This window comes from Canis aureus, chromosome 16 (assembly GCF_053574225.1).
Source record: "Canis aureus isolate CA01 chromosome 16, VMU_Caureus_v.1.0, whole genome shotgun sequence".
NCBI lineage: Eukaryota > Metazoa > Chordata > Mammalia > Carnivora > Canidae > Canis > Canis aureus.
This window is the reverse complement of record NC_135626.1, coordinates 30890568-30903935: the sequence shown is the minus strand read 5'-3', so window position 1 is coordinate 30903935 and position 13368 is coordinate 30890568. Positions and strand designations below refer to the sequence as shown.

The 13368-nt window shown below is 39.4% G+C and overlaps 1 protein-coding gene across 22 annotated transcripts in view; it reads left to right on the top strand.

Annotated features, from left to right (window-relative positions):
- The window catches only part of STXBP4 (syntaxin binding protein 4), a 213793-nt gene that overhangs the window by 184176 nt on the left and 16249 nt on the right, over window positions 1–13368 (top strand). For 21 of the 22 annotated variants that reach the window (XM_077852662.1, XM_077852663.1, XM_077852658.1 and 18 more), the window contains one exon: window positions 649–746. In XM_077852662.1, coding sequence (XP_077708788.1) covers window positions 649–746 — 98 coding nt within the window. Of the gene's footprint in view, window positions 1–648; window positions 747–13368 lie in introns of those variants that run through there. The other variant, XR_013354387.1, reaches the window with a different exon arrangement.

Genomic DNA, 13368 nt, shown 5'->3' with positions numbered 1-13368 from the left:
TAGACTAGATGCTTTCTGGGTTATGAGACAATGATGAATGAGTCATATGGTGAGCCACCATTTAAAATAAGCTACCCCACTACTCATCAAGTCTAACCAGAGCCCCAATGTAACTTTGACCCAAGTCCCTTCAGCTGTATGATGAAATTGCTTCTCTTCAAGAGAAAAAAAAAAAAAATGCGTGGGGCCGGAAAGCACATGCATTTTTCTAGAGCACCCTGTGGCTTGGTTGGAGAGGACACTACCATTAACAGAAGGGCCTTTTATCACAGTTGCCACTCCATTGTCAGTGACCAGATTGTTCCATTTGTCTCCATCAAGAGCACTGCAGCCACACTGGATTTTAAAGGACCTCATGAAGGGCTTCTCTCTGCTCAGCCTGATGGCTCTTTTCTGGCAATTGAAATGCAGAGTTCTTTTCTATCAAATGGCTACATAAGGACAGGAAAAACCTATTAGAATGTGCTCAGAGCACAACTGTGATCTTGAATGTTTTCAGATGCTCCTTTTCTCTTCTTTAAAAAAAAAACAACCTTTTTTTTTTTTTCTTACAGCCATTAAATAATAATAGCTCATGGGCAGAATTTATTGGACTATAGAACTTGTTGTTATGTGCTATGACCTAACCATACAACATCTTTTTCTCAGTTACCACCTGACTGCTTCCAGACATGTTCATTCCCTCTATCCAGTCTCCATCAAAGCCTCCTCCTTTGGAAAACCTCCCTTGAGTCCATCAGGCAGATGTGAGTACTTTTTGTAGGAATGAATTATACTTGAGGCCAGGACCCATGATTTCTCTCCTGCCATTCTCAATATCTCATAAAATGCCTGGTGCAAGGTAGGCATTGAATACATATTTGGTGAACAGATGTTGAAAGGATGCTTCAAAAAATCAATTACAGCTGTAAGTAGTAGATTAAATGAGGTATAAGTTATGAGAATATATATTTTTAAATAATGGTTATTGATGGGTCTGTAGCCAAACAATAATTATACTGATGACCATTTTTTTCTTTAGACTTTATGAAATATGTGACTTGAACAGACTCTGAGCTGGGAGAGGGGGACATATATATTTCTTGACAATCCAAACACGTTTGTATCAGAGCTTACGTTGAGTCTTAACCCAGTTCATACCACCAATGAAAGGATCAATCAGCAAGCATCTACAAGAATAGCCATCAGTCCCCTGATCTAGTGCCCATCTAGTGCCCTAGATCTGAGAAAGATGGAATGAGCCACAGTCAAGTTACATGCCCAACCTGGAAAGAAGTGGCATGGTGTGGAAGAGTGAAGTTTGAGTTCTGAATGACTCGTGTTAAAATAAATCTATACAAGGAATTAAATTAAGAATATCACTCTTCTCAAACTCTGACCAGATAGTTCTGTGGCCCTATTCAGAGACCAAGTTCCTGCCTTGAAGAACAGATGCCAGAGAGAAAATATGAAAGAATCCTCTATCCCCTACAAAGGGAGATGTGATTCTGTGAAAGGAGTGACTATAAATACAGTTAGATGTGGGTTGAAATCCTGCCTTTGAGTAACTCTGTGACCTTGGTCATGCTAGTTACCCTCTGGGCATCATTCTTTATCACTAGAAAGGTAGAGATAGTAACACTTGTCACATATTTTGAAAGTAGGCAATAAATGTTACTTTCCTTCTCTCCAGGCAGTAGGCCAGTAGAGGGGGAAACTGATAGGGAAACTTCTTAAACTAGAAAGAAATTGGCCAGATTTCCAACCGGGAAAGGTTTACTGTTGAAATAAATTGTTCGTGGAAAGAAGCCACAAAGGTAGGTAAATTAGGGCTCTGGACCCAATTCCAATGTGGAAAGTGGGACAAGCTTTCCCAGACAGCACCAAGTTCTCTGGATGCCAATTGGGTGTTTTATAATTCAACTGAATTCTAACACTCCCTATGCAGAAGTAGCACTGGATTCCACAGGTTGAGGGCTCAGTCCTATGAAACTGACTCTCACACTCCCTCAGCCTTCAGATGTCAGTCACCAACTCAGGTCATTATCTGCTTCTGATCAACTAGCTGTAAATCAAATGTTCTCAAGACCCCTCCTTGGGTTGGATTAAAGTTCTGTGAGAACAACTCAGAGAACTCAGAGAAACATTTTACTTACTAGATTACAACAGCCAAGAAAAGAGAATCTGAATGACCAAATATATATTTCTTATAAATCACAATATCACAGTAGAAATCTTCAGAAAGTAGAATTTGTGTCAAATCACTCATTTTAATTCTACAGATATTTACTGAACACCTACTATATGAGAGATCTTGTTCTGGGCCCTCAGGACATGGGGAGAAATAAGAGACAATCCCTGCTAGCAATAAGTTCACAAGGTGTCAGAAAAGACATTCATTGAAGATGCATATATAAGTGATGAGCATTTTGAAGTGTGCTATGAAAGCACATGGGAGCACAAGATCTCATCTATACTGTCAAAGATTGCTTATCAGTAAGCTCCACTGATGCTGAGAACAAATGAATGAATACGGATAAAATGATAGATTTTGTGTTTTCTACCACTCAAATTATGTGGATATTTCTTGCATTCCTACTATGTGCTAAATCTTGAGGAAACAGATAAGAAAGAAACTCTAAAGGTCTCTGCTCCTCCAAGGCCTCAAAATCCACTAGAGAAGAACAAAATAAACTGAAGAGAAGCCAAATCCTATCATAAATAAAAAGCTTTAAAAACAGGGGAGGGAATGGTGGATCTGCTCTCCCAAGGGGAGATGAAAAGCATGCCAAGGAGGGAATCCAGCATTGGGGTTTGGATGACAATTTCCATGCTACCCCCTGGGCTTTTACACTGTGAATATAAGTGATGCCTGCAGTGCCAGCTGGTATTGTTAACAACTTGAAGCATTAATGTAATACAGTGATGCCCTCAGAAAATAAATAGAGCTGATAAAGAAATTAACGTGTTCAAAAATAAATGTATCATCTGCTGACTTGTTCACATCTTCACACACGGTAGAGTTTACTCAGAGCTAGAAAGAAAGAATACAGTTTAGCATTAAAGTTAAATTCACAAGTGATAGCGGAGGGAAGATCATTGTCCCCTCTGCAACCTCATATAGGAAGTGACTGGAGAGCTTCCATTTCTAGGGCCCTTTCCTGTTTTCAAACTACCTGCACATTCAAATCATTTGCTATGTCCAAGAAGTCCTAAAAACAATGAGTGTCCTTCCCATTCTATAGTTAAGGAAGCTGAGACTCAGGAAGAATAAGCCATTTCTAGTGTCACATGCTGGAGAGTGGTGAAGGGAATATTGGAACCCAAGTTTTCCCTCTAATGATCTCTGAATACCCCAGGCTAGTGCTTTTCAAACTCTAATTTGCATGTGAGCCACCTGGGAGTCAAAATGCAGAGCAAGATTCCTAAGTCTGTGGTGAGGCCTGCAGTTACTGTACTTCCAACAGGCTCCATGATGCTGATGCTACTGGGGAAAGGGCACTCTTCATCATGAAAGAGAGTCATGTTCTATATATTTCAGAAGAAATTATCTTGAAGGATTATGACAGTGGATCATCCATTTTTCTCAAAATAACAATTTTTATCTAAATAATACCTATTCTCCTTTGACCTTTCTGGGGCCATGGAAGACTATAGTTGATTACCCTAGTCCTTATTCTTGTCTAGGTCTCTTCTCTCTCTTTCTAGGTCTAATGCACTCTCGACTCTCTGACTCTATTATCCTCTCTCTTGTGCTGGACCATCAAACCACATCCTTGAGTTAACAGTAATGGGTTGTATTGTGTCTTGCCTTCTGAGCAAAGGCCCACTCAACATGCTGCCTTGCTATATAATAGGCAATGACAATTCATCTTCATAATTCAATCAAAACATACTCACTAACTGCCCCAAAGTGCTCAGGAGGTACATGCTTCAGGATGGCCTGCCTAGAAATGAGATATAAAATGGTTTGGGAAAAAAAAAAAAAAAAAAAAAACAACCTCCCATGACAATCCACTCTCAATAGGAAGCAAAGGAGCTGCTGAGCCAAGCATAATCTACTCATTCTTCATAAATGTGTTAATCAAGTCAGATAACTCCTTTACTCCACCCATCCCCTCCAAGGTGCAACAAGCACAAGGGAGGAAAGTAGGTTTCTTACTCCAATTGAGTGCCTTCTGCATGGAAATAAATACCTGAAGAGGGGAAAAATCACTCTTCCCAAGAGTGATTAGCCTCCATTTTAATAAGAATTTCTAGGAATTTGCTAAACACTTTATTTGGATTACTTCATTTAATCCTCACAGTCATTCTCTGAAGTTTCTACTGTTTTGCAGATGAAGATACTCAGGCTTAGAGGGGTTAACTAACTTTCCAGTGCCCCATCCTTGTGTGTGGTGAAGCCAGGATCCAAACCCAAACCAGTGTGACCCCTGGTTCTATATCTTTGGCACTGTACCAAAACAGCCCCTCTAACAAGGGAACTGACATCAAGAGAAGTTAATTTACTCAGATACTAATTGGTAGACCCAGATTTCAAATGTGAAATCACATCTGTCTGACTGCAAATACCATGTACTTAAGCACTATACAAATGCACAAGAGACCTAAGAAAAATTTGAGTGCCAACAAACTTCAGAAAAGAGAATGTGAATTTATCCTGGAGCACTCATGAAAGCTACATAGAGGACTGGTGTTTTGTGATGGGTATTCAAAGATAAGCAGGATATGTTTTGAGAAAGGCATTCCAGTATGAAAGGCCAACATGAATTCTAGATTGTTGATCAGGGAGTAAGCTTAGAAGACATCCACTCTATGAGGAATGTGAGGAATCAGGGACCTAGCATGTAGGGATGAGTAAAGGAGAGAGAAGTGAGGCGACCAGAGTAGATGAAGGGATCATGTGTACAGGAATCAGAAATAATGTTGAATAAATGAGCCCAACTGTGAAGACTTTAAGCCAGGCAAAAAAGTGTGGGTTGTCTGATTCTTGAGCACAGTATGAGAGAACAACCGGCCACAGAATCTGTCAGCAGTATCTGTCATGATTTGGAGAATGACAAGCCCTAATTTAAGAAACCCAGTGAGGAACCTGGTGAGGACCTCAGTCCAAAAAGGTGGTGATGAGGGCCTGCACTCAGCTAGTAAAAGACAAACAGGAAGGAAGAAGTGGCTCCGAGAGCCATTCTTAAGCCATCTGCAATTTGGTGATATGAATGTCTGAAAGAATGGAGAGAAAAGAACAAGTTTCTAAGCTGGAGACTTGAAATTGTCATTTGAAAAAATGGGAGAAATAGATATTTATCTTTGGAACCACCCATCTCTTCTTTCTGAGCCTCCTCCCTGACCCCTCTTCACCTGCACCAAGATTTGATCGCAGGAAAGGGCCTAATTAATCCCTACTGCAGATTTGTATGACAGGCAAAGACTAAGGCATCACTACTCTCAGGAAGAAAAGCATTGACAATTGAAAGGTGTTTTTTAGTTGTCCCAATTAAAGAAATCCAGGCACAAGCAGCCAACAGAGGAGGAATCTGAGAGAAAAGGGGGATGGTGCTGTGTCAGGCCTTCCTCTGGCATGATGCTCCTAATGTGCCAGGCACTCTCCTGAACACCTACATATATACCTGCATTGAACCCTAAAAACAATCCCATGAGGCTGACACTATGGTCCCCACTCTAGAGATGAAGGATGAGGCATAAAGAGTTATACCTTGCCCCAAAGTACATCACCAAGAAGTGATAGAGCCAGGATATGAGCCCAGGCAGGCTGGCTCTTACAAGATTAGTCTTGATGACAAAATCAGAAGTTGAGGCAGTACAGTAAAACTATTGTAACAGCACTTTTGAAACTTTTTTAAACAATAGAAATTCTTATTTGACTTATTCCAAGTTATATCTTACCCAGGAGATAAATGATGGATAGATAAATAGATGATAGCTAGATAGCTAGATAGCTAGATAGCTAGCTAGCTAGCTAGCTAGATAGATAGATAGATAGATAGATAGATAGATAGATAGATATAGCTGAACTGTACCAGGTCAAGGGAACAGAGTGACAGGAATCTGGAGCTCTTTGTACATGACCTGTCCTTTTTCCCACATTGCTGACTCTAAAGCTCCTGCATGGTTCCATGGAAACGCAATCTAAACATGAGTACAGGGCAGCCCCGGTAGCTCAGCGGTTTAGCGCCACCTTCAGCCAGGGTTGTGATCCCACGTCGGGCTCCCTGCATGGAGCCTGCTTCTCCCTCTGCCTGTGTCTCTGCCTCTTTCTCTCTCTGTGTCTCTCATCAATCAATAAATAAAATCTTTAAAATAAAAAAAAATAAACATGAGTACATTGCAAAGCATCTAATTACTTGCCCCTCCTGCTCAAAAATATATACAAGGAGAAGCAGAGATTGAAATATCCCCTTATTCATAGACCCAATCTGCTAATGGCTAGATTAGAAAATGCTGTAGGGTCTCCTACTACCCTCTCTGAACTAACTCACAGGTGCAGATAGAGGACACAAACATCTATTACAAGTTCAGGCAGGTTGGAGGTCAAGAGAATGAGAGGCAAGAGACTTGGCTATACATGAATCTTGTCTAGAAGAGAAATGTTAGGATTTCACTCTTCTAATCCACCTCACACATTGCTGGGAGAGAGGAGTAGATAAGCAGGGTGACTTTCACAACTCTAGGGGCACCATTCCCATAGAATACAATCTGAGTGATGTCCTTGGATGGAGAGATTGGTGGTATATTCACAGTATGTAATGACCCATAGAGCCCAAGTGTCAACCAATCAAAATGAGACCTGACCATTAAGTAGTCATACTTGTGCATATCACCTTAAAATCAACGTGGAGAGGGAAAATGGATGAGAAAGGTTAAAATATGGTGGACATCACACAATTAGAGCACTTCTGACAAGCCACCTTACCGTTCACCAGTCATTGATTAGGTGCCCACCCTGGTCCAATTAGTAGGATCAAAATCAACTAATACTCATATGGTGCCTTAGATGAGACTGTGGAGCTGAGGGGCTATTCTGAGTCTCAGCTTTTCCAGTTTACCTTTGTGCATCCAGAAAAATCTTTAAAGCCCAGTTCAAAAGCCTCTTAACCTCCATGAAGGCTTCTTTGCTTACCCTGAATGCAGATGTTGTTTCTCTTCTATATAGGCTCTCTTAACAGTTTCTATGATACTTTTACCCTTTAATTATGCTTTTTTAATGCCCATCTTTTCTTTGCCAGATTAGACTATAAACTCCTTAAGGACAGGGAGTATGCTTTATTCATCTCTGTATGCCCGTGATTCTCATCCAGTGGTGATTTCAATTATCACAGTTTGGAGTAAATATGGTGGAAGGTGGAGGGTGCTCTTGGCATCTGGTGTGTAGAGGACAAGGATGCTGTCAAACATCCTACAGTGCACAAGACAGCTGCCCCCTCCCTGCCCTCAATATCCTATATGTTCAGAATGTCAATGGTACCAAGGTTGAGAAATTCTTCTGTATCCCTAGTACTTGGCATATAGTAGGTGTTTAATAAATGTTTTCTCAGTGAATAAATGGATAAATGAATGGTTTGTATTTTCCTAAGTAGATTATCTCTTACCTGAATCCCCGGTATGGATTGGCTCAGGGATGATGTGATTGGTATCTATGGATGGATGGTCAGTCATGATGACTTGCATTTTATAAGATGACACATGATTAGTCTGCTTCTTTCTCCCCTTCAATGATTATCCATTGCCTATAGATTAAAATGCATACCCCTAAGGATGGCAAACAAGGCCCTCCATGACCAACGCCTGCCTACCATGTGCCACTCCCTACAACATGTCCCATTCTGTAAGTGTTGGACAAGCCAGTGGATCTGCAGTTGGTACACAAATAGCTAAGTAATAATACAGTTATAGTGAAGAATGTACATACATCCCAGAATGTTTGTAATAAATCCAGCCAATGATTTTCCTTATTGATAGTTCTTAATATAGTAAGGGAGACCCTTAGACCTGTGGATGCCAAACTAGGATGCCATGAACCAGTGGTTCTTAAATCTAGCTTCATATTAAAATCATCTGGAGAGCTATTAAAACATTAAGACAGTTAAACACTTCAGGCCCAACCAATTAAACCAGAATCTCTTGGCAGGTAGGGAGAGAAGGGCATGATTCAAGACAAAACAAAACTACCCTGTTTTGCGCAATGTCTAATGTACAAGAAAATTGCCATGTAGATTGTCAGCTTTTCACAGATGGGAACTTTCCAAAGATGTCAATGGTCATAGGAAAATGTGGTTTCCCACCAAAATGAAAGTGACCAATGAATATCTTCTCCTTTACACAGAATGGGAGGGAGAGTGGGGCACAGTGTCACACAGTGGGAACCAAGCTAAGGGAACATACACTGGAAAAATTGACCTGATTTCCTTTAGAAATTCAGACTAGGACAGTGTAGGGAGGATTGTGGCCTAGCTGGATTTGGGAATGCCAAACCCTCTGATTTCCTCTCAACTTGTTCTTCAGTTATGGGAACTATATGATGCACAAGTGTGGTGTGACTGTTCATAGATACTACGCTGAACTAATGATAGTGAACTAATGATAGAGATCTTAACTATTTTTTATTTCTTATTTTGATGAGAGTCTCAATGAAGAGTGCACATCAAAATTATCAAGGAAGAATTTTGAAATAAAAATCTCTGGACATAGAACCCATGGTTTTTGGTTCTTTACCATAAATTCCATGAGTGATTTTTCAGGGTTCACTCCTTGGTTAATTGTCCCTACTTTAAATAAACCAGCATCTGATATAAAATCGGTTCACCAGTTCATCAGACTTAAAAGCAAACAAGAAAGACCAGTATCCAAAGAAAAAGAAAAAAGGAAGAAAGAATAGTATCATCTTCTGAATGTACTGAATTCCTGTTTTGAGGTGGTTCACTTCTAAAGGCATTTATTCCTAAGTAAACTAAAAGGTATGACTTGGAGACCAAGTGGCAGACAGCTCATCCAGGACATGAACTGCAAGTAGGCAATGTTCTGTTAATAATGCCAGCATCTGTTCTGCATTTTCAACTGGAAAGCAAGTATTTCCCATCTAACTCCACCAATTCAGTCTTTGGAGTACTAATAAAGGCTGTGACAGATTCTCTCTTTCCACGCCAATGAATTGGGTTGTCCCTTTACAATCACTAAGATTAATTTACAGAAATATTTAATAAAAATCTTTCAAGGAAAAAAAGACCATGAGATGCTTGTGGATTGGAGCATTGGGCACATGCAGCTAACATCACATCTATGCCAATGGCCATTTGCCATTCTGTTTTAGGTCTACATCTGCTGCTGCTTAGCAAAAATTCCATTCACAGCTGTCCAGATGAATCAAATGTCCAATTAGCATTTCTTGCTCGGTGACAGCATTCTGCCCAGAACAAAAATTTTAAAACAGAAAGCACAACAGAACAGAAACTTCTATTCATATTCTTGCTGAAAACTATACTCTGAATTCTCGGATGTCTTAGGAAAAAAAAAAAAAACTTATAGGAAGCTAACAAAGTCCTTCAACAATGTGTTTTTTCCCTAGATGCAGTTAAGTTCAAAGAATTTCAGTTCATTATATGCATGCCTTCCTGATGAAAAGCCTCAGTCTGTTCTTTCCTGTTCCTCAGTTCTAAAGACCATCAAAATCATAAGTTTGCCATCATGCTACAGATGGAAGATGGAGTTACCTTCCACTAATAAAACCAACTCCTGTTTTCAACTTAAATGTCTAAGATAATAGGAAAATGAATTCAGACTGATCTTCTGATTTTCCTCAGTGGTGATAACCAGAATTTGTTTTGTACTTGTACATTCAAGTATGCTAAGGTACTTGGCAAAATAATGAATTCCAACTCAAAAAGACTAATTGTAGAATAGCCCAAAATCTACTCATGTCCTCCATTGTTAAAAACCTTTTCAATGGTTTTCTTTTTTTTTTTTTTTTAAGATTTTATTTATTTATTCATGAGAGACACAGAGAGAGAGAGAGAGAGAGAGACACAGGCAGAAGGAGAAGCAGGCTCCATGCAGGGAGCCCAATGTGGGACTCGATCCCAGGACCCCAGGATCATGTCCCGGGGCCAAACGCAGGCACTAAACTGTCCCATTCGATGGTTTTCCAATCTCATGTAGAGAGCATAATTTAGCTTTTAGCTGTCTCCACACTCATTGTGAGCCTGTTTCGTCTTGGTTTCCATGACCCAGACACTGGCCTAATTTCAGTTCTCTCTTGCTCAGTAAGCCAACTTCTTCCCTACCGCTGGGCCTTTGCACATACTGTTTCCCCTGAATACTTCCCCTACCTCAGCCTTTTAGAGTTTTACTTCCTGTGATAGTCCTTCTTTGATCATATCTATTTAGCCCCCATCATCCTCCTATTGTAAAATCTAATTCCCTTCTTGGTTTCTTTGTAGCATTTATGATAGGTTGTAATTTATTTTTTTATTCCTGTACTTATTTTTGCCTTTATCTCCAACTAGAAGGATGATCATAAAAGCCAGAGCTTAAGTTATTCTTGTTCATCATATCTCCACTGCCTAGCACAGTGCCTTTTACTTAACAGCATCTCAATAAATGTCAGGAATCTTTTAAAATGAATGAGTGAATGTCTGAATTCATGAATGAATGAATGTGAATTAATGTATTAGCAATGTGACCAAATGATCCTTTACAAAGAAAAGGATATTTTTCTTTTTTCAGTCATGGCTAATGAAACTATCTTAGGAGGTCTTTCTAAATTAGGGCTTTTTTTCTTTTTTTTTCTATAAAGAGGAAAACTTTCAAAGGGACTTAACTTCCATAATAATAACTGCCATTTGTATAGCACTTTGTAGCTCACAAAGTATTTCCTTATACTTAACCATTATCATCTTCTCTATATTAGAGGAGAAAAACTAAACATAGAGCTTCTGTACCTTCTTAGTTTCCCAAGATCACAAATTAATAAGGGTTAGAACTAGGGCTCAAACTCAGGTTGAACGGTACTTAATTTACTGGTCTCTCCTCCCCCTGCCCTCCTCCCAGCCTCATTATTCTTTCTGTCTTGCAGTCAAGTTACTCCTGCCAAAGTCTGGAGATGATTTTCAGAGGAATCTACCCTGAAGGAGAAATATAGTTTGATTTCAAATTTGATTGAATGTACAGCTAAATTAACTTGCCGGAGAAAATCCATTTTCTAGGAGCAGTTTCAGCATACACTTTTAACAATTAACAAACATAATGCATACATTAAAAACAAAAACAAAACCATTTTTAAAAAGACAATGGAAAAGGCTAAGTCAACAGAGGCCACGCTCTGTGCCTCTAACTCAATGGAGAGTCTGCTGCTCTCTATCTTATTAGGGATGGTCCCAGGAAGCAGACTCTCCGATATTTTTTTCTCTCTGGAGACAGTTGTATATATACTTTGTCTAATGGAAGTACCCCTATAGTTAAAATTGTTCCATTCACTGTCATTTCCCCATGCCAAAGTTGATTTTTATGACAAGCTTCACTGTTCACTTGCAGCCCAGATGTTACCATGGCAGCGTATAAGCTGTGGCTGCAGAAATAAGCTTCCCTCCAGTCACACGGGTGTTTAAAGCAGTAATTACAAGAGCAATTTTTAAGGCAGCTCTGCTTTATTATATTTTTACATAATGATGGCACTGTTTTATCTGAATAATAAATTTTAAAAGTATGATTTTTTTATTATTATTATGTTTTATTCAAACAATAAAGATCAAAATTAAGAAAGAGAAGGAAAGAAGAGAGAGAGGAGGAAAGGGAGAGGAAGCGGAGAGAGGAGAGAAGAGCTACGTTCCAGCATCTTGTGTTATTAATGAAAATAAATTTAAAGATCCATTTTCTTTTTCAATATTAAGATGCCTTGTAATTACAGTATTTCTCATTACCATCAACTTCCAATTCTGTTCTCAGCATGCCTAAGAAATTTGAACATATTCCAGGCAAGAAGAAGGCCAATCAGGATGTAACTGCTAAGGTCACAGTGAAGAAAATATTCACAGCAGAGACAAGGAGGACCAAGATAAGCCTCACTAGGAGATCTACTCTGTCTGTATTTGCTCCATCGGCAGTTTTTCTCTTTTAAACTTTTGAGTGCATAGCCATGCTGCAAGAGCAGCAACACAGCAAGGCTGGGTATGCATAGACGCTCTTGACTGCTGTCACCAAACAGAACTTGCTACAAACCTAATATGTCATCATATTCAGAGTCCTTGTTATGCCGCAGGATAATTAGCACAAATGGTAAATATTTCACATGAAGGGGGAACGACACATACTTTGTTGAAGCAAGATGTTGCTCTTTTTCTCTTGGCCTTCATTCTTCAGTGTCATTTTGAACCAGTGGCAATCATTTATCTTTAACGTATCTAATATAAGTAAGACACATAGATGTGGTTAGACATACACATAAATGATGACAGAGAAAAAACAAAACAAAACAAACAAATGATGACAGAGTCAACTCAAAAGCTAAGACGATTCTGTGCTCCAGACACAAATCCTCTTCTCCACCATGACCCAAATCTTGCTTTTCTCTTCCACAAAACAGCCCCTTCCACATTCTGCTGTTGTGGTTCTTCAGTTCTTGGGAATATATGATCCATTTTTATACAATTCTCACCTCTGGCCCTGATCTCTTAGATACCGGAAAGCCCAAGGAAAAAGCAAAGGAAATCTAAATAGATACTGCATATCAGGACTTGTGGTAGGTGCTTTTGCATGGATGATTTCATTTAAATTTTTTGGGAATATAACCAGTCTGATGTTGTACATTTTTGTAATGTACATTGTATATTTTTATAAACACTGAAGTTGAAATTTAAAGAGTGACTTGTTTAGCTTACTTAACAAAGGTAGTGAACCTGGCCAAGAGTTCAGACTCCAAATTCCATGCTCTTTCCATAGCAACACACACACACACACACACACACACACACACACACACACCTCTTGAGTATAGGGTTGTGGATAACCTCTGCTGTTCAGGCTGAGAGAATGTAATAAGCATTGGTTATTTCTGACCAACATCTTATCCCTGGGGATTCTACCCATCTCCTGAATGGATAATTCCAATGGAGCTGGAAACAATCGATTCTTTTCTAATCATGCTTCAAAGTCTAATCCTGGTACTATTTTCCTCCTCCAAATCTGAATGGTCCAGAGGGTGGGCATAATAGCCAAGGAAGGTCAAGAAGCATTCATCTCTGGAAAGTGGTAAACGGACCATAGGAAGAACCTTCTTTCCACTGAGTTTGCTAATCTAGAACAAAGTAGTTCTGGAGCTGCTGGAAATTTTATTTGCTGACTTCATGAAGGAGCTTGTCTGCTGTAGTTGAGAATAAGACA